Source organism: Athene cunicularia (assembly GCF_003259725.1).
Source record: "Athene cunicularia isolate RWA chromosome Z unlocalized genomic scaffold, athCun1 chrZ_part1, whole genome shotgun sequence".
Lineage (NCBI taxonomy): Eukaryota > Metazoa > Chordata > Aves > Strigiformes > Strigidae > Athene > Athene cunicularia.
Genome location: NW_020799142.1, coordinates 2,885,435 through 2,907,961, shown reverse-complemented (window position 1 = coordinate 2,907,961; position 22,527 = coordinate 2,885,435). Strand labels below are relative to the sequence as shown.

Here is a 22,527-nt window from a genome sequence, read left to right as displayed (position 1 = left end):
GAAAAGTCAGTCATGTTTTGAACCACTTTGGCAGGCTTATTAAAGAAATTACAGCTGTGCTGTCTTATTTATTTCAAAGCTCCCAAGCCATATAATCCAGAGGAAGGAAATAAATGAAGGAGTGAAAGGGAAGAGGACTAGGAAGATGTATGCATATCTGGAAAAGTGAGCAAGCAGTACCATGCAAGTACTGGATACAAAGAAAACAACCTCACATTAGTGTCAGAAGGCAGAGCAGAAGGTACCTGAACAATACAACATTCTTCCTCCCACAATTCAAAACCACCCTGTTGTATAGTTGTTTCATACTTTTTTTTTTTTTCTTGAAATTTATTCTGTATTACTTATTTGTTATAATGTAATCAATCACCAAGGCTACGTTACTTTTAAATGTAATTACTACCAGCCTTTTCATAATTAACCAGAAACAGTTGCCCCAAAATGATCAGTGTACCAGCATTATGACCTTGCTCTGCTTGGCTTGGTTAGCCTATTTTATTATACTATTATAGCCCTTCTAGTAATTCTCCAGAAGTGATTTAGCCTGGACAAGTGCTCTGTTAATGGTGAGATGTTGCTTCTGATGCTTGAATAGTAGCCAGCTGCAAGGTGCTGCACCAGAACTCCTGTGGGAAAAAGAGAAACAGACATGGAGGACAGAAACACTGACTCAGCAAAGCCAAGAACACAAACCACCTGTGACGACAATGCAAGCAGCAGTTAGCCAAAAGAGATTCTGTACTAAATACACTCATGAACAAAGATATGCCCACTAGAAAGTCACACAGACCTCAAAAAGCAACTTGGGACCAAAAAAATACTTGGCATTCTAGCTCCTCTCAACCACGATTGTTTTTTGCAGCTGCAGTCACACAAAAAGTAACTGCTCATCCTTCTGTTGATTTTAGGAGTAAAATCTAAGTGCAACAACTTCTGGCAAACAGGAACTTTTATCTTCCTCACTGAGGGCACAGCAAATATTTCAATGCTACAGCCAGATTTTTACAATCCTAAGCATGAATCTGTTTCTGTGATGGCTATATGCGTTCTTGGAATGCAAATTCCCTTCCTTATGAACAGTTCTTTTGCTTCAGCTATTAATGTAAAAACTATTGCAGACGAACACCATAAATATAGAAAGTTAGGCACCTTTTAGAAAATTGCCTCAAGAACTAAAAAGAACGAGAAACAAACTTTTTACATTTCAACATCTGCACACTTAAGTATCCCTACACAGTTGCAATTTCTACATATTTTCTGTTATAGTTCTAATGTATGTATATATGTATGTAAAAATATAATAAGAATTGCCAACATTGCAGACTGTTTGAGCTACACGACTTTCAATCTTATCCATCTGAAGCATTAAGCAAAGATTAATCACCCTCTAAATTCACCAATGCAGAGTATAAATTACACTCTTAATGTAAAGTTCAATTTGTATTTTCTGGTGATAACTTTTGGCAAATACTCTATAGCATGCAATGGGCAGCATTATGCATAGCACCTAGAGTGACCTTCAGCTACAGAAACACAGAAGAGAAATTAAGAGGGGCTGAAGATTTCACTGGAGAGATATAAAGGACAAAGACAGAAAAGGCAGATATAAAAACCAAGGAGAAAGAAAAGACAGATGAGAAGTGAAACAACGTAAGATAGGGTAGACAAGCTATTACATGAAGAGGCACAGAAATGATGCATGAAGCCAGGCAGAACATAAATGAGGAACCCTAAAAAAACCCAGGAGAAATTACTTTGCAGAAAGTGTCCTGTCAAATAGAAAATACTCCCCCTAACAGAAGAAAGTCAGTCAGGAGTAGTGTGATAAATCTGAGGCTTTCTATACAGACATTTTCCTGGGATCTTAAAGATCAAAATTTAAGCTTCAATTTTTTCCCTAGAAATTCAACCTGTTGAATTTTTGCTGACAAAATTACACCAAGCCATCCTGTACATTTTCATGGAGTAAAGAAACAAAGGTGACTCCTGTGGAAAAGAACAGGCATCACATCACTGCAACTGCATGCATGCTATATGGAAAACACAGGCCCCAAATGCCTGGCTACAGAGAGTGTGCAGGAAGGACCAAGGGAGGAAATGTAGGGTTTGTAAACTCTAGAAAAGGTATATTCTCATTCCTTTGGTAGTTCTGCCTCACTGGGAGATGAGTGGTACCACATCCTACCTCATTCTCCACATCACACAGCTCTGCAGCATTATATGGAAACCCCTCCAACACTCCCAATATAATTCTGCTAATGCTTATTAAACATGGAATAATCCTGACCTGGTAACTTTTTACGATCTGCACAGTTTGAAGATTTGAGAAGTAGCTATTGACATTTTATTTGATAGAAGGGGAAAAAAAACATGATAAATGACTGAAAATTTGCAGCTATAGGAAGAGGAATACATACATCAGAGCAGAATCATCATGCTTTGTATCTCCTTTTGCCTCCAGGTATGAGAGGACTGCAATGCTTATAGCTACCCTACTATGGAAGTGGAAGCATTAGTTTCCCAAGCAGTGTCAGTTACAGAGCTCCCCCATTAGCCCCTAAGACCAACTTTTTACACCGCACTCTGTAAGGTTTTCCTAATACTGTATTTATTAATAGAACCAGCTCACATAGATTGTTTTAGGAAGTTCAAAAATTTTTAACTTTTTACATGGCAGCAGCGTATTTTCTTAGTGACCTAAAATGTCTGTTTAGCATTCCCCTTGAGAAAAATGTTGAAACTGTATTTAAATACTCAATTATCTTCCCTTTTCTGGAGTAATTGGAAAAAAATTTTAACAGCAGTCTATTTAGGAAGATTGAAGAGCATTATGCTGAGGAAACTCCATTATTATAGAGCATTTATCAGGCACAAAAGTTTTAGAGGGAAAAACACATTAAGTGAGTTTCTATAGGATACATTATTTTGGCACATCAATGAAATTAACTGGCCAAAGACACATTTGCTTGGTAAACAGAGGCTTTATAAAGACAATGAGTATTAAAAGAAAATATATTAGCCAAAGTGAATGTAATGTAGTACATTTCAAAGTCAGAATGGTTATGCAACAGTAACCTGCACCACAGCAGCCTTTTTGGTAGTTTTTTTGCTTGTAATGGAAAGAAAAATACCCCTACCCTTGAAAGAAAACACTGTGGGCATTTTAAGCTCCTGAAACACATGCAGCTACATGAGAAGTTGTCTCTTTCCCTCCACTGTGCTCAAATAGCTGTTAAAATTACAGGTACCTCCTTGTCAAGGTGCTCACATTGGTAAGCACATAGTTTCAAGAATCATCTCTCCCATTGCCTTAGTTTGTTTTCTTCTGCCTCATTTTGCATATATAAAGTTAGGCCATTGGTAAGAGTCTCCAAAAGTCCTGCCTGTGCTTGTATTTTTCAACAGGTTTAGAGTGATAACTGTACCTGTAGAGACCATAAAACACATCCGTGGTCTGTACGGACATCAAAGGTGTCACACCCATTTTGAATGGTAGTGAATAGAGCTGATAGAATCTGGGAATCAAAGCATATTTGTGCTTCTTCCTATATAATGTACTTGAAGGCTCAAATATTATACACAGATTCAGAATTCCATTTCAGGCAGGGATCAAAAACTTCAGTGAGTTACACTCATTGCACTAAAGTAAATCTACTGTTTTTCTTTTCTGGAAGTATCCTAAAACCAAGACTCAAAACACAAATCTATAAGTCTGTTGTCCCTAAAAATTCATTTTAGGCAAAGACATGAACTGCCTATGCAGAACAGAGTCAAGCAGTGTCTAACAAGTCCTTTTGTTTTGGACTTGCCTTAGTGTCAAGCTTAAGGCTGTGAAACAAGAACAAGACACAGAATTTCAGGTAACAGCTAAATCATCCCTTCTGACTTTATTACTTTGGTGGGCACAAGTCATATTCTGTCCCTACACTCTGAAAACAAGAGAAAAGTGACACAGTATCTCACCCAGATCAAGCTGCCACAGGCAGTGTGTACTGCAGCCAACTCATTAGCAGTTTGAATAACAAAAAAAAAAAAAAAAAAAAAAAAAAGGCAACTGCAGTGTTGGACTGAGGTATGATGGTATTTACACGCATTGAAAGGGTACCTTGATTTGAAGGGAAGGTGTAGATTTTTTTTTTTTTCCTGTTGATAAAGCTGAAAGAACAACTGGGGTTTTTAGCTGAGTTAGTTTCCAAGTATCAGGGGAAAAATGGGTTATGTTGGGCTTACAACATTTTATGACTAACTTACCTTTAAAAACACCTTTTGAAAGATAAAGACAGAAATAGACTACCAAATGATACCCTCCATAAATACTACCATTTGGACATTTCTGCTTTATCATATTAATTTGTTGCTATTGAGAATATTGTCAACTTTTGTTTATCTGCATTTTGGGGCAATTTCTACAGTCCATTTTCAGTATTGCTGCTTTCCCAACCTCAAATTTTGTTCACAATTTGTCAGAATGTCTGTGGAGACACTGGAGTGCTGAAGGTAAAGACTGGTTTATCTCTATTCCCTTAAAAAAAAAAAATCCAACTCCTTAAAATCAGTTTGCTTTTAAAACATAGATGTCGAGAGTTCTTGATAAATAAAGACCTGACCGCCTTCTACCCCCTCTGGAGATATATATTACATCTTCTAAAACAAAACTAGACAAATAGTCTATTACTACCTCTCTTCCCATACAGGTAAAGGAATGCTGCCATTATAATCCTACTCTAAAATCTATTAGTAACAACCATTTAGTCGAAAAATGTACTGTGTGACCTTGTCTCCTCAAATATCATTGCATGGGACAATGGTTTGAAAGTGACCACTGCTAGCCCCGATTCATACAAAAACCACACCCACCTTAGAGCACAACAAGAACTTGTATATTAATGCAGAGACAGGCTTCATTTACATCATGTGGACTGATTACATTTGTAGCTGAAGACGCATATCCAGTTGAATGACTGTCTCAGAACAAGCAGCAAGGACATTAGCTTACATTTGCTTTGAATTTGCTGCTAAATTCAGAAGAGCTAAGAAAAGCACATAATATGATATTGAGTCTTGTGAATTCTCCATAAATCTGCAAATCTCAATTTTACAGACAGGACCCAGAGCTAGATGAACTCATGTATGCCCCAAAGTAGATCTGTACAGTAAATCTGTACTCACACCAATGCTATATCTAAAAAGCTCTCTTCTAACACCAAAAGTCAAGTCTGATCTGTAAGACAGTCTGTGAAGCAACACAGGCAGATAACTGCAATGGCTTCCAGCAGGCCTCATATCTCAAAGTTTCCTTCCTGGTCTATTCTCAGTTATCACACATCAAGGCTTTCCTTCTAAGACGCATGGGTAAGAAGACAAGTAATTCTTCACGGGGTGGGAACATTACACCAAGTCTGTCTTTCTTCAGTACCTTCTTGAAATCAGCTCTTTTCTTTAAAAACGGAAAAGAGACAGAAAAACAATATATAAAAAAAGTAATTGTTTGTATGAGGAAGACTAGAGTGCCTAACAATTTTTCATATGCCAGAAAATTAAGAACTTACTTTCTACAGAAATTCAGTATTCTGTAATTTTCAGTGGTACCTCCTGCCAAAGCCACCTATTGATCATTTGAGTTAAAAATTGAGTACCTAGATTTAAGATCCAAATGAAAACCAGAAATAGGTTAACAGTACACTTAAGATTAAAAAGGTTAAAAAAGGTTTTTTTCACCCCACATTCATTTACATTTTTGCATGGCAAAAAATAGCAACTCTGGAGAAAGCAGAGTATTACTTCTTTTGGAAGGTAATGCAAGTATACATGAAGAATCAAAACATGTTCATACTAACTGATGGGAAGACAACCAAAAAAGAATAGCCCAAAGCAAATGGCTTTTCCACCACAGTACAGTTGCCATAAATTGACAGCATTCTTTCTCACCCTGCTTAAAGTTACAGATCTGAGACTTCAGCATGGACTAGAGCTGTAAACTCTCAGCAATGAAAGCAACTGTGTTTGCCACAAGTTAATATTCTAGCACAGTGTCTAGTGCTGAGAACTCACTATCTTCCCTTTTAAAGAATACATTAAAAGCACGTCCTCTATTTTGTATGCCTTCTCTAAAATTTTATTCCTAGAAAAACATTATTGCCAAATTTCACTGATACACCTGCAAGTGTTGGTCTCCAACATGCACTTAGTCACTGCTTCAAGGAAACTGTGATGGAACAGTTGGCTTCAGTTGAGTTTAACACCTTTGAAAAGGCCAGTTTAGTGTATTAGAAGTTGGAATTAAAAACTTGACTGGAAAAGTGCCTAAACAATCTGGTCTGAAGACAGTGTTGTCCTTGCTTAGAGCAGGAATTTGGACTAGACAGCCTGCCAAGATTCTTTCCAATCCGGATGATTCTCTGATATGGATCTCTTCATACTCACAGAAACTTTAAAAATATAAACCAGGAATTTAACATTTTACTCAAATTCTTACATGTAGTCTAATTCAACATATTCTTGCACTCAGGAAAGTTGAGAAACTGGAAAAAGCCACTCTGAAGTCTATAGAATAACACACAAACTAATATTCCTTTACAAGCCTCTTCAGTGAATTACTTCAAAATATTTACAGTGAATTCTTATTTTATTTAATTGCTTCAATTCTATACACTAAATCTGCAATTAACAGTATTTGAAAATAAACCCAGTTCCCAAGTTCACTATACTTTTCATTTCTACACGTATGCATTTAAAATACATGAAAGTTAGACTAATAATAGCAAAACAGACCTGCAAATGATTTAGTCAGGATTTATGAACAGCAACACCTTTTCATTATTTTGCCATGACTACTTTCCATATGTGGTAACTACTATACAATGATTAATACACACATCAATTTACAGTATTCACAAATATAAGACTTGCCACATGAAAGTGTGAAAGAGGTAGAAGCCTCTCATAATTTAAAAGCTATTCTACACGTGCTTGTTTTATTTGTTAAAAATCATTCCCCCCAATTTTCATGATATTTACTGATGAAACCAAGGACCAAGTTATTTTGATTGCTCAGAACTCATTTTCAGACAGAAAGTCTTGATTTGCTATGGGAAGAGGGGAAAAAATGGTACATTTCCGTTGTTTGCTTGCACATAAACAAGACTAAATTTTGCTCCAAAGTATTTAATCCAACAGAGACTTTAAATGAAGGACATCAGTGCTAAATAGTAAGTAAATACATCTTTGATCTAACAAAAGAGAAACTCTAGATATAGCCAATTATTTTAAGCTTTCCATACACTATGAACACTGATATTACATACATTTGTAAGATTATTCTACTCTTACACAAAGCAGCAGAGTAAAACTAAACCCTGAAGTTACGAGTGGAGTCAACTAAAAATGGCACTTACACATGCATACATCAGTTTCTAATTTGCTTTATTCGCACCCTTTAGTTACTGTAAGCCTTGCAAACAAACTGCAAGACAGCCAAATTTGCATTCTATGCAACTTTGCCAAAAAAACGAGTTTTTGTTATTTTTGTACAAAGCAAAGGATTCTTCTTCATCATCTTCTGTCACACTGCAGCAAAGAAGTCTTCTATGTAAATTATGACATTTATGTCTACTTAAGTTACTTCTACAGTTTCTATTTTGCTCATGGCTACATTAACAGTGAAGTTGAAAACATTTCTTAGAAGACCAGTAAACCCATCAGTATTCTACTTGCAAGTTTCTAAAAATTATGAAAATAAATTCCTTTGAACTGGCTAAGAGTTCAAATTAAATGTCAGATCTGATGTTTATAAAGCAAATATTAAGAATTCATATCCATTTCTTAAGCCAGTTAAACTGGTAAGAGGAAAGGTAAATCCTCACTCCAACCACATTTGAAATCTGATTCCCTTCTGTGTGACTGCACATTATATATTCAATTCAATTTTAAACAGTACTTTAATTACACTTAGGAACATATATCCCCATTTTTAAAACAAGTTTTTTAAACAATAATTAAGTTAGTAAGTCAATCACATCTACTGTGCTAAACCCGCACCTGAACAGATTAAGAAACATTTTGAAGCAGTGTTGCGTAAATAATTTTGGTAAGCTGTAAAACTGCCACATGCAAGGTATACTGTACTATAACAGCTCCAAATCCTTTATAAAAACCTAGCATTCCTTCTTCCCGTTTTATAGTATTTATGCAGTCTCTCATTCCCTCATACTGAGTATTGATCGGAAGCACTTCATAGCCAAGGTCTGTGTTGTCAATTATTGTGCGTGTCCCCTGAATATGAAGGCGGTGTAAAACGGTCTCCAGTGGGTAAAGCATGACGTCAGCACAAAGGCTAGCAGCAAAGCTAGCAATAAGTTCTGGAAAATACGCGTCCAGCATGCTCTGCACAGAAGCGGAGCTCTCAGTTGGAAGGTTGTGAGAATTATCCCTTTTCAGAACAAATAAAACAAGCTTCTGGATGATGGAACTGATGATGTAGTGAAGGACTCCATGTAGAGCAGTTGGAAAAGTCAAGACCATCAGAGGAAGGAGACGCTTGCTATGGGGTACTCCCATGCCTACAACTCTGCCGATTCCTTCTTTCACACAGTCCAGGATGCCAGGATTATCTCGAATTATCTCGCTCTACAAGCACAAAGGAATAGTTACAAATTGTGCTGTCTATTTCATAACCCTGCTGACATCCGCTGACTCTTTATCACTACTGAACTTTATAAGAGTTAAACATTTGCATGCTATCATACAGCTATATTGATATAAATTCTTTGCTTTCTCTTCATAGCATTCAAGTAAACTTGTTTTTAAAAAAACAAACCCATCTGAAAGGCATGATTTAATGTACATTCCAGTTTTCTGTGTTAATTTCAAAGAAATTCAGACTACTGCTTGAAGTACCAGTTGACAAAACAGTCATGTACTGAAAATGACTACTTCTGAAGTAAAATGCCAGGAACTATTTACCTAATTTAAAAGTTCTTTTCTTTACAGTCTCTTCCTTTAAAAGGACTGTAACTCTAGTCTTTGAACTTGAATATGCATAATAAAGACTTCCATAGTTTGCATTGAAAGATAAATTTTTTAATATGAATTCAATAAGTTCATCTCTGAACATTTCCGTTTTATTATTTGCATCTAAAATAGCACTCTTTACCCCTGCTGTCTCTTAGAAAAGAGATATTTTGTTCATGTAGTGAAAATAAAGAATTCACTTAGTAATTATTTACTCTGTTATACTCCACCTCTGACTGTAAGATTAAGCTAAAGACGTTGTTTCCCCTTCTAACGCTTATACAAACTCAGGATTTGGGAGTTCTCCTCAATGCCCAAGTCTCTAAGTCCATGCTGGTTGTGTCCTGACTTCATGCCAGGATAAACCACCAAAACGTTCCTCAGTATTCTGGGGAAGGACTTACACCTGCAAAGCCTTCATGATCAGTCTGTGCAGAAGAGAAACTAGTTCAAATACTTCAGAACATAACGTTGTTCCAGATTTTAAATCCAAGTTAAGCATTATAATGCCTACTGACTCATCTTCTCCCCCCTACTATTATAGTCACTGCACTTCAAAACTGTGCTTGCTTTTGTCAAACACGCCACCACGTGGTTTGAAACGTTAAAGACAAACAGTAATGCGACAGCTACAAATTTCTACTATTTGCAGTTATTTTGATGAAATACACTTAGTTGGAGAAGTGTGTCAAACTAATAGTGTTGAACAGAATGGTTTATCAGAATTAAGACAATCAAAGTTAATATAAACCTCTTGGTAATAAATCCCACAATCTAACTTTTTATAGTTTGTTACTGGTCATTGTCCTCCTGCAGCAAAGGAATATAATGTAAACTTGGTAAATCAAGTTGCCTCCCTGCACTGATTAATACAGCATAAATAATATCTGCACAAATGCTATCATTACCTCTGGTGTGTTTCTAATAAGAAAGCCCATGATGATGTTTCCAGAAACTGGAAAATACATTTCATACAGTATATACACACTTATTCAGTAAAATACTTGCAGACATCTGAACCTACTAAGCCTAAAACCTTCAGACCTCAGTGGGATTGTTTTCATAAGCAATGCTTTACGAGATTGTTGCCTCTCTACAAGACTGCGGGAGATGCTGGTTTGGGTTTTTGATTGCTTTGGTATTAAACTGCTTTATAGTAAATAAGTAATTTCTTTATTACTTATTTTGCAAACAATCTAAATCATGTTTTATCATTTATTGGTGTCCAACAACACAGTTAATATCCTTTCAGACAAAATACAACCAGCAACACACGTGAATAAAACATTCCATTATGTGGCCTGCTATGAATTCAAAAACCACAGACAGTGTTCTACTACTGTTTCTAGTTCCAAGGTTACGGCACAGTCAGGGTAAACCTGTTCCCCAGGACAAAAGTTTCCTAAGTCAGCTTTCCAGTGTTAAGACCAGTTAAATCTTCCCAATTGATCCACGAACTCAGTGACCTGCTCAGCCTGGATTTATGGTACATTATTTTCAAAACAATTCGACGAGAGGAAGAGGCTTTCTTAAATACAGAGCAACTTTAGAGAATGTGCGTTTGTTTTGCGGAGTCCATCTACACACCCCCATGTACAGATGTTTAATTTCATCTGTCCTATTAGTCCATAATGTGGTCAGTTCAGACAAAACAGCCTTCCTAGTATCTTCTGGCTCCTTTAAGTTTGTATGCTCTGCACAGAGCAGAATCCTGTCCCTTAAGAGCACCTGCTTTTGAAGTACATGCTGAAACTAAGAAACAGTAGAAGTCAGCCTTGTTTGCCTCTTCTACATAGAAAAAGTGTGATTTTGTAGACTAGCAGTTGAACTGTAGGTTTAAACAGCTGGATCTAAATCAGTCTTGACAGTACTTACAATTTGTCTATGCTGTGGATGAAATATATTCTTTTGATGACCGAATGAGCATGTCTATCCTGCACCACCCTCCACATGAGAGCTCACTTTACAGTAAGAGTTCCATTAACTGCACAAAGATACTATCATGTTAATTAAGAGCAACTCATTATAGAGAGTGAGCTGGAAGAATTAACCTGGAGCACTTCTGCATAGCTAAACCCTATCTCTTTCTACAGAAAGAGATGCGACAACTCATTGAAAGGCAATCTGCAATACAGTGCTATGGGTTACTCTGTACAGCTACAGAACAAGTAAAGGTGTATCCTAACTCCAGATATTTACTTATTTTTATGTCTAAGGAAGAACTAGACAGAAGTTTAAATGCAAAAAGTTGACTGAATGAAAGCAGTCCTGAAATAGTAGAGTTCGGTATTTTAGTAAAACAAAGCTGAATAAATGGAAAAAGCTTTATAGTTGTCACAGGGGGATGGGTCACTGCAACAACTTGCCTAGCAAGTCTTTTAAAATTGTCACATTAGAAAAACTTCTTTATGGTTTATCTGCTAGAACATATAGGTGTAACTTGTCCTTATTTCACAGACAATATATTCCAACTACCTGTATTAAATGTCCTTTCTTATTCTAGATTTAGACAATATAGTACAATTAATATATGCATCATATTAGCTGAGATGAAGTATTTACATAGTCATATAGCTTCAAGCAAAACAAATACAATTACTGCAACATAAACCTGAATCCAAAGCCAAAGACTCACTTCTCCACATAATCTAATCTACAAAGAGCATAACAGTATCTTTTAAACTGTTGTAAATATATGTAAATTACCTGCACAGTTTCAATGAGGCTCGCAGAATAAAAAGGCATTGCTATCACATGTGTTAAACTGTAGAAATTAACAAGATAAGAATTAAGGTCATGACAATGCTATAATTTTAGCCAAATATGCATCTGAATATTGATAAAATTATCTACCAAGTCATGTCTGAGAGAAAATTAACAAACTATAACTCAATTATTAAAACGCACATGAACATGTGGATATAAACTTCAATCTGAAGTTGTTAAATTTTATTTCTCTGACCAGACTGATTCAGGTGTCTCAGATACAGTCATTATTAAAAGAATCTGATCTTTTAAATTAGACAGGTTCCATACAGACACAGGGGCCTAGTAAGAGAAAAATCTGTGAAACTGCTGTATGCAATCAAGATTGTTAAAAAAATCCCCTTGAAAATTATTATTAGCACCCTGTCAAGTAACCGTAGCTGCAGATTAAACTAATGTACATTTAGTAGTTTTATTAATGTTTAGATAATAACACACAAGGTAGTATCACATGCTCTACCTACCCTTTGAGTAGAAGGTGTCCACCTATCTGCTTGAGGTTCCATTTATGCGAAATCTCCCTACAAAGAAAAGTATTTACTTTACTATGCATGCTGGGTTTGTGTGGTAGGATTTTTGGTAGTGGGGGAGAGGGCTAAAGCAGTGGCCCCCATGAGAAGCTTCTGGAAAACTCCCTTGGCTTCAAGTAGGACCTGCCTCGCTGAGCCAATCAGAGACAGTACCTCTGTGATAACATATTTAAGAAGGGGAACTTGAAAGGGGTTTGGGACCTCTCAGGAGGCGTTACAAGGACACCTATGCAAACACCAAGGTCAGTGCAAGGAAGAAGGGAGGTAGGTGTACCAGTACAGAAAGCCCCCCTGTACCCCGTGGTGAGATGACAGGGCTGCCCCCCTGCCACCCACGGAGGTCACCCGAGGAGCAGAGATTCACCTGCAGCCTGTGGAGGACCCCCGGGGCTCTGTGGGAAGGAGCAGCCCCCACTGTTGTAGTTCAGTGCTGGGAGGATGCAACACGTGGAGGTGACCCACACTGGAGCATCTCGAGAAGCATGCATCCCGTGGGGAGGAGTCACAGCAGAGAGAGTTTGTGGAGGACTGTCTCCAGTGAGAGGGACACCACATGGAGCAGAGGAAGAATGCAGAAGAGTGTTGCCCCCCTACCTTGGAGGAAGAAGCAGTTGACTGCACCCCCCATCCCCCACCCCTGTGCTGCTGGGGAGGACGGAGAGATATGGCAACAAAATTAAGCCTGTCAAGAAGGGAGGGGTGGGTTGGGGAAGGTGTTTTTAAGATATGGTAATGCTTCACTGTCCCATTCTGTCCGCTAAGTGCCATTGTTGTTAATGTTTGATTCAAAGTGATGTTCTTGTTTCCTTCCACTAACACACCTGCCTTGCTTGTGACCACAATGGGTGAGCTACCTCTCCGTGTCCTTATCTCCATTCTTGAGCCTTTTGATTAATTTTCTCCTTCCCAGCACTGGTAGGTGGGAAGGGTGAGTGAGTGGCATGGTGCTCAGTTGCCTTCTGGGCTCAAACCATGACACTATGGATTAAGAACACCCTACTCTCAAGCACTTCTTAGATGGATGTCAACATCCAGCTTTTGTATTGGTGTTCCACTATCGGTTTATGTTGCAGGATTTCTCACAGTGGAAAGACATCAGCAACACATTTAATAAATCATGCTTAACTTTTAAAAGTTATTTGGGCCTGTTAGATATCCTATCAGAAAAGCTTTCAATTATTAGTATGGTTTCTGCAGCTCTCACAGCTTCTGGCTTTAGTACTTTGCATTTATTTTGCCTCCTTATGTACTCATAAGGCCATTCTCAGGAAATACTGAATTCTTTTAAAATCTCAGTAGTCTTAATTTACCAACTTACATTATGTTTTGGTTTGGTTATGCTTTTTCTGTTCTTTGAGATTATGTTTACCCAGTTGTTTTTTTTTCCTGAAAACCTAAATCACATTCTGACAGTGTTAGACAAATCAAGCACAACAGCTTAGACTAACAGCTGCTTAGTAATTCTGTACAGACTTAAGTCAAATCTTTAGCATATCCTGGTAAAACAGAAGAAAACCCCCAAGTTTAATACAAAGGTGACTTTAAAAAAATCCCTTTAAAGTAGTATTTTCTAGTTACACACTTCAAAATACAAGCAATAAATGTTAACTACACTTCACTTGACAGAAAATGCAATCCCACCTAGCTTAAGATAATAAATACCAAATGTATTTACCATACATTTGGTAAATAGCTATGAGGTAAAGATATTTCTGTCTGAAATGCTGGAAACACTAGTCTATGCATTTTTAATATCAAGGTATAAAGTACTCAGCTTCAATTCTTGTCCCGGAATTACCCACAATGCCTGTAGTTAAAACAATAACTCTAACTCAAGACAGGAAACTCTTTACTCTTTCTGAAGAATTGTGTGCTACTAGTAGCTATCACCTTCCTATATGTCAGTCACTAAAGAGGAAGAGAAGATCAATTATCATTATATATTTCAGACACTTGGATTACATCCACTGAGCCATAATACTTAAAAGATGTGGAAAATGAAACCAGCCAAACAAATGTGTGAAAGCCTCATTCCTGTCAATCCACTAGGTATAACTATTCCTGAAGTAGAAGAACAATTACAGAATGATTTTGTCTGGAACAGAATCACATTTAACTCACCACAGAAGTGTTAACACCCATTTCTGGGCCCCTCTCCTAAAACAGAGAGATTCTTTTATTGTATTATGATAGAGTTGGAATTCACATCTGACTTCCTCGTGTCATCTGGAGCTTGATAATGTAGTTAAATAACCTTCTAAACCAGATTTGCTGGTACTGTCTGCTATAAGCAGTAACTTTCACCTCCCTGTGATAGCCCAAACACGCATGCTACCATTAAAAAGGAAGTAAAAGCATCCAGTAGAAAACAGCATGTATGTACACATACAAGAGAACCATTTTAGCCAGATCACTTCCCCAGTACATCTCATTTTGTGACTGTGCATATACTGTGTTGGCACTAGCACTGAGGGAGGAATGAGCAGGTACTAGCAGAAAGGCTTGCTTCTCATGGCAGCATCACCAGATCACTTTTAAAACTTCTGAACAACTGGTCCACAAGAAGAAAATTGTTGCTCACATTGGTCAGAAATCAGAACTATGAAAATATAAACACTGTATCACATCTCATGAACTTAAGCAGCCCCTACAGCAGTGTTTGAAAACATGAACAAGTCACAGGAAGCGTACACCTGGAAATTTCATACATATGAGACAGAGCTGACCAAAAAACTTAAACACACACACTCCACATTTAACTAAAAAATGCTTTTGCTAATACTTTTGATGAATGCCAGAACCTGCAAAGACTTGCTCTTATTAGTATGTATGCATCATAATAGTAGTTTGATTCAGCCTGCCTACATTTTTTATCTTTAAAACCAGGTCAGTTTCCATGTCCCTTAAGTACTTGGTCTCTGTCCACATATTAAAAATAGGCACTTGTCTCTTCTGAAAGCTTACACAGCTCTCAAGCTGACTGGTCCATTCAGCCTTAACCAGCCTTAAATCCAACTATTTGCCTGTCTCCCTAATGTATTTTCCAAGACAGGTCTTTATCATTTTACTGGCTTTAATGTGTGCCCTGCAACTGTTAAGTATCTCTTCCTAACTTTTTATTATCTCACAGTCTCCTTGCATTTCACTGTTTTAGTTACTTTACATAATAAATTCTCTCACACAACTTCCTTACTCTTAAAATATCTATAACAAAGCTGACAATATATATCGTAGTCATCAGCCCTTACTGTTAGCTCTGGACAATTATAAACCAAAACACTGATAAAATCAGACAAAAATTCTTTAGAAAACTTGTATCTCAAAGCAGAAAGACATCACAATGTTTCACCATAATCCTGGAGTTAACAGTTCAGCATAAAAAGTAGGCAGTCACAAATCAAAATAAAATATTATTAAACTACTATAGCCTAAGATGGACACAGTGAAGTAGAATGGTGAATATTTCTTTAAATGAAGGCACTCATTTTTAGTTGTAAGCCCTTTATTATAAAAATACTGAACAATGTACATATCATTGTTGGCAAAGGAGGACAGAAGACAAAGCTGACAGCCGCATAGACTCCTATTTACCATGTCTTCTCATTTATTAATGCATGCCATTCTCTTATCTACCAAAGACTGAAAATGTTCAGCAGGATGTCAGTGCTAGCTCACCAGACATGCAAGTTTTCTGTATTAAGGAAACCAGGACTTTTTATCTTAGACATGGTATTTGCTAGAACCACACAATAAAAAAAGAAACTTATGAATTCTTTTATTACCATGGAATTATACTTAAGACCAATTTGCTATGTTATTTCTATGATTAGACCAGTAGGCAAACATAACAAATACACAAAGCTCCCAGGAAGTCTCTCACTATTTATCAGGTTGTCTTTGCCAAGATAACCACACTGTGCTGAAAATCCCTATTCAGTGTCTGACAATTCTAGTAAGGTAAAATTTTTTCATTCCTTAAATTCCCAACACTTTGAGTGTAAGTCAACAACTGAAACAATTTGTTAGAAACAGTAAAAAAAACATGCAATACCTTGGCAAAGGTGTAAATTCACTGATGATGCCTTCTGTTCCCAGGGTTATGCCCTGAACAATGAAAGTGCTGCCCATTCCTTTCCAGAGAGCTCTTGGACCCTGTGTTTTGAAATATGCAATATATTTTGATCCATGCAACATAAAACTCAAAAATCTTATAATCTTACTAATTTTTATAAAATTTCAGCAAATTCAGACTGCACAGGGCTACAATTCTACCATTAAACTTCAAATTTAGGGGCTAAGTAACTTTTCACCTCAAAAAACATTTGTTCTTCAATAATTTCAAACTGTTGTCAACAATTCTGGAGGCCATTGTTAATGCTCTGTATTGTAAACTTAACATAATTTTCTATGAACAAAATGAGCTCAAGACGTTAAAGAACATCCATAAGAAATCCAGAGTGTCTTTTTCTTACTGTCTCTGATCTGAGTTTCAGGACTCCCATGCAGAACTGGAAATTCATGAAATACTATCTTTGGAAGCAGTCATCTGGATAATCTCTTTATCCACATAAAGACTAATTTGTTTCATTAGGATTCTGAAAAATTATTTTCAAGGACCTTTTGTTTTCTAACATCTGCAAATCTTCCCCACTAAATACTATACTACTTAAAAAAACTAATTGACAATGATCTTCTTGAAACACTTCGGCAACCATAAAAGTAACAAACCCTTACAATGGCCATGTTTTTAACCATCACTTACATATAGAGTTAAAGATGTCAATGTACATATATGCTATAGCAATCTTCACTGCTCAGATACAGTATGACACCAAACACTGACCTGTGTCTTATTGATGCTGTACATAATATTGACAATAGTAAACGGAGTGAGATGATAATTCCGAGCATGATAGTTAACCTGTTAAAAACATAAATGGTTGGTTTTTATAAATGGCAGTATTTAATAAATAATTGCAAATGTTTTAACTCTAAAGGAAAAAGCAATTCCCAAATAAGGACTTTATCCCTCTGAAGATCAGCTAAAGTGACCAAAATATGAATAAATTCTTCCTTAAATTTATGGAAACGGGCAGAACTTAAGTATTTGTATGCTGAAAATGTAAACAATAAAGCAAGCATAAACCAGAAAATATTGGAAACAAAGCATTCTGCTTGTACGTGGGCATCTGGAAGCTGTTCTGCAGACTCAAACATTTATTTGCTGTAATTAATTTTCCACTGTCCAAACAAAAATTAGTAATAATGTTCAAGATAAGTTAAATTTCAGAATGGAAAACATGTATGCTACAAACAAAACCATCTTAATGTGGCAGCGTCTCCCTGAGTTGTATAGCTTCCTTATAGTCTACAGAGTATGAAAACACAGAACTATGACACTACACAGATCTGTCTGTACACTACAACAGGTCTGACTCTAAGGGATAACATACCTGACACTGACGACGTAGAACAATGCAAGGATGTGCCAACACATTTTCTGTAAATAGGCTTTAAAAGAAAAGTGTATTTAAAGCATGGGAAATAATTGCAAATTTATCAGAAAAGGCTTGTTATTATTGTCTTAATATTAGATCAGTATTTGGAAAAAACCTAATTATCTAGTGAATTAATGAGGCATTTTGGATGGCTACGTGATAGCCTGCTAATACTTTAAAGGAACAAGTATAAAAAAAAAATGACACATATACTCACTATGAAAAAACCCATATATATATATATATATATAATGTATGTATTTTTATAGGCAAAACAATGTACCAAATTTCTTAAACCTTCCCTGCCCAAAATATAAGGAAACAAAACAGCACAGAGCCATAACTATGAAAGCATTAGTTTCCAGTTTTATGTCAATTCTGTGTACCCCATTATTAATCAAGACTCTCCTTAGCAGGCCCAGAGGATTGTTACCAACAGCTGACATTTTTTTCATCAGAAAATGCTACTGCCCAAAACCAGCTCTCCCTCCACCGCCTGAAACGGTATTGCAATCAAGCCTTCATAGGATGGTTCTCTCAGTTCTAAAGTAGGATTCCTGGTCACAGTCACGCAGAGAAATTTCCCATTTAATCTCAAAGTGCCTGAGAGATCAGACTACTTACTGTATGTGGCTCAAACCTGGGATATGGATTAGAAAAGTGAAACCTCAAGGCTTTGTCTAAGCATCCCAAGCTACAGCTCTGACCACCAACCTACCAGATCATCTGGGGTAGATCTCTTATGGGGACTTACTGGGTAAACAAGTACTAATTGTCACAGAAAAGTTCTGAGTCTGCAGCTTCATAACTACTGAGGTAATTAGTAGTTTGCTGCTACCAAAAGAGGTGAAACTTTCCCCGGACTCTAGCTGCTATCCATTAATACCTGCTAGTAGCCAACTCAACTAGCCTCACAAAACCTAAACTTATTGTGTCACGTGTTTTCTGCAAGATTTCTGACTTGAACCATGTATGTCTGACAAGTGATCTGGTACAAATTCAGAAGAAAAAGCAGGGAGAATTTCTCTAGGCACCAAGACAATGCTGATCAGCTCTTTCCCAAAACCACATGCTCACTTTAGTCCCAGTGGTCATGGTGCTCATGATGTGGAGAACTCTGTCATGCTTGATTAAATCAAAACATATAGTTCAAAGGGACAACTGAGCCATGCTAACATCTCTCTGCTTCTGAAGATGATCAACATGTTCCCACCCTATGGCTTCACTCCTTTGCTAGTACTCTCCTGAGCTCATTCAGCTTGATAATTTTGGCAATTAATCAAACAACTCTACACGTTTGGGGTGGGCTAGTTATTCCCCCTCTCCCCCATTAACTCTGAGTAAACAACAGGCTCAGCAAGGGGTCTGAATGAGCAAACTGAGCCACTGCAAGAGAAGCACTGGGAGAACAGGGACAGGCAGTTTCATGAGACAGGATAATCTAATTTAAGCAACTCATTGCTTGCCAAGAATGATCCTTCTAGTCCTCCTCTCTGGGCCAGTTAGCTGGTGTCCGCTGGCCTTCACAGCTAGTCAGTTCCCAGACAAATCAACCTAACTGAAACAGCAAAAAATAATCCAGCTCCTTCACTGACTTTGACTTATGTTTTAGTGAGTCAAACTGGTTAAAAGAGGTTCTGGTGGGCATCAAGGCTGATAACAATGGGCTAAGGAGCAGGACAGTCTGGTAGTCAAGTAAAAGGTCCTCCTCTAAGTACATTATAAGAACCTCAACTGACAGAGCTTCCCACGTTGGTCTAACTGATTAAGTGACAAGTAGTCTCATGTTCTGAAGAGAGAACCACTTTGAGAAGTCTCACATTCAGGTTAATAAAGAGTAAAACTTTTTACATTCCTAACTTTTTCAAGACAAAAAACCCCACCTGCACCTTTTCAGAATTTGCATCAATACACTGACTATGAGAAACCTAATCAGGTGAGTATGACTGAGTAGGCATGCTAGAAAAAACCCTAAATTTATCATGACCCTTACAATTGACTCTGAAAATGTTAAGCATGCTAAAGTACACCACTTTCCTAAAAATACTATCAATAATCAGTGTCACCATAATAAAGAATAAAATGGTCATTAGGCCACTTGGCTAGATCAGCATTACTATTCCGGGATACTTTAATAATATACTTGAAGACATTTTCACCTTCTTAGGAAACAGTCGCATCACCCAAAAATATTAATAAAAGTGGCAAACATGGAAACAGCTTTCTGGTGCTATTTACAGATTGCTCTGATAGGGTACACATATGCATATGGCATACCATATGAAAAACTGTTTCTTATATTCACTGCTGATTAAATAATTTGGGAAACACTTCAGTTAAAGAGAACAGAAACCTACATGGATTTCAGGTAGTAGGTTTCTAAGGGCATTTCAACTGCTTAAGTCTACTGGCATAAAACCACAAAAGTGTACATAGCGATTATAAAGCAACTATAACTTTACTACTTCATTATCATTGAAAAATCACTACACAACTCTTACCTTGCAAGGCCAATACCAAAGCCTGCAAACCTGTTCAACTGCTCTGAAAAAAATGAAAACAGATTATACTGCAGGGGCAATCACAAAGCAGGAGAGAATGCTATGCAGGAGATCTGAAAAACTAATTTTATACTGTACTTGTTTCAAAAAATTACAAGCACTGAACCACAACATTTATGGCAACTCAGCAAGAGAGGATATAAAAAATTATTCCCCCAGGAACATTGCACTTTGGACTGCATTTGAGTTTGTACATACTTCTATAAATAAAATTATTCTTGTCTTGAGACATCTAGACAGGAAAAAAGAAGTAACAAAGTGAAAAGTAAAACAGATAATATTTTATCTAAAAAAATCTAACCAAAATTAACCACTGAAAAAGTTAGCATGTATGACAGTTTACAAAAATTCTGAAACAAATTTAGATATGAGGTGAAATTAATGTTCAACCTGAAAATAGTAAGAAGAGAAACGCATTGATGACATAACAAACATCATGATGTAAATTTTCAAGTCAGTTGTCTACCTCCACCCCTTTGCAAAAATCGTTACTAGAGAACTGTTAAAAATTGCAACAAGAGTAATTGGTTCAACTCTCTCGTCTGCTACCAGACAAACATTTCCTGGAAATTATCAGAAGAGATTTTAAGAAGAATATCAGAACTGTAAAGGCAACTGAAAGTTAATGCTCAGTGATACAATCTACAGGGTGCAAACAGGCTGTAGGTATGGGTAATGCCAATAACTTAAGTGGAGCTTCACAAAGACGTGGCAGCCCTCATTAAGGGGAATGATAAAACTCTCTCCATTTGCAGAAGCTGGACTCAGTGATTCAGCAACCCCTTATCTGTCCTCCAAAATGCAGAATCTATATACCCATCATGAGCAATAGGACAAAAAAAGAAAGGCTGAGTACAAGTACCTAAGAATATTTTAGTGCTTTAAGTAGTGCTTGCATGGATGGAAGTCCAGCTACAGGTTGTATTCACGATAAGACCTGAACAAAAGTATTTCACCACGGTTTAAAAAGACTCACCTATTACTACAATTCAATTTTAAATAAATTAGTATGTCATAAAACTTTGATACTGAAGTGTATATCCAGAACATCCTTTTAACTAGAGACAATGTTCAGTAGGCTAGATTTAGGTTTTTCTTACTTCACCTCAAATTCACAAGGACGTAAAATGATACCATACTTCTGCTGTTTTCCAACAATTACTGGAAAAGACTTGCTTCCTCAAATTCTACCAGTTCCATGGCTCCTTCCCTATCATGCGGGGGTGGGGGAGGGGTGTGTTTACTTCAGCAGCTCATGCCATACTCCTTGTACTTTTTCAGCATAATACAACAGCCAGAAGACACAAAGTCTGAAATACCAACACTGACTAAATACCAAAATATACTGTAAGACCCAGAGGTATTTCCTGCCCTTACGGAAGACGGGAGTATTTCTGCAGGATACTATTTACATGAGCAATGGGGAGATGACCACACGCTGCTTAACTAGAAGGTGCAGGGTGCATTCCGGCATTCTCGATCGCATTTGAGTGCAACTACATGGTGTCTCACAGCAAAGCGGGTGCTAGAGTGCAACTGGCGACGAGGATGCTTTCTTCTAAAGGACTATTTTCCTGGCGCTTCAGCATCGCCAGTCCGCGGATGCAAACGCGTCTCTGGGCCCGGCGCTGTGGAAGTGAGCACCAGCAAAACCGGGCGGCGCTCGAACGGGCGCGATCAAGCCGCGGTACAGCCCATGGCCGCGGGCTGCTCACCCTTTCCCGCCTGGGTGGGTCACGCAGTACTGGGCAGCTGGAGCACCGCCCTGGGAGAGCGAGGGCCGGAGACAAGCGAGGGACAGGCGGAACGGCGAGAAGCTGGCTGCCCCACCGGGCCAGGCGCTCCCTTACCGGCGCCGGGGCCGCCTGCTCCGAGGTTGGGCTCCTCGTTGAGGCCGGCGCCCCCCTGGGGGGTTCCCGCCCCGTACGGCGGCGTCTTCTCCCCCCAGTGCAGGTTGCGGCTGCCGGGGATGTCGGGCGGGCTGGTCACCCAGTGGCCCAGCTCCGAGGCGCTGCTGAAGGGCCTGGCGCCGGGGCCCGGCTCCTCCCGGCCGCCCCCGCGGTAGCCCAGGCCGTCGAAGCCCTCGGGACGCCGCGGGTGCATGGCGGGCGGGGAAGGGAGGAGGGAAGAAGGGAGGAAGGGAGGGAGGAAGGGAGCCGCGCA

General features: G+C 38.0%; 1 protein-coding gene across 2 annotated transcripts; it reads right to left on the bottom strand.

The window, feature by feature from the left end:
• Positions 1-6,588: 6,588 nt before the first annotated feature.
• On the bottom strand, positions 6,589-22,521 carry SLC25A46 (solute carrier family 25 member 46). 2 transcript variants are annotated; one of them, XM_026865607.1, is made up of 8 exons: positions 22,215-22,521; positions 20,305-20,347; positions 17,759-17,816; positions 17,149-17,226; positions 16,357-16,457; positions 12,240-12,296; positions 11,716-11,773; positions 6,589-8,625 (listed from the first exon to the last, which is right to left on the bottom strand). In XM_026865607.1, exons 1-8 carry the CDS (start codon positions 22,465-22,467, stop codon positions 8,047-8,049), a joined length of 1,227 nt encoding a protein of 408 aa, XP_026721408.1. In that variant the 5' UTR covers positions 22,468-22,521; the 3' UTR covers positions 6,589-8,046. The 2 variants fall into 2 exon arrangements, with proteins under 2 accessions (XP_026721408.1, XP_026721409.1); XM_026865608.1 differs by lacking the exon at positions 12,240-12,296.
• Between the last annotated feature and the right edge of the window lie 6 nt (positions 22,522-22,527).

Excerpts from the sequence above, each read along its gene's own strand:
- SLC25A46 (XM_026865607.1), bottom strand. The coding sequence starts at position 22,467 with ATGCACCCGCGGCGTCCCGAGGGCTTCGACGGCCTGGGCTACCGCGGG. Across the intron at positions 11,774-12,239 it reads GGACACCTTCTACTCAAAGG|TTTAACACATGTGATAGCAA; the intron begins GTAGGTAGAGCA and ends TAATTTCTACAG. Across the intron at positions 8,626-11,715 it reads GCCTCATTGAAACTGTGCAG|AGCGAGATAATTCGAGATAA; the intron begins GTAATTTACATA and ends TTGTGCTTGTAG.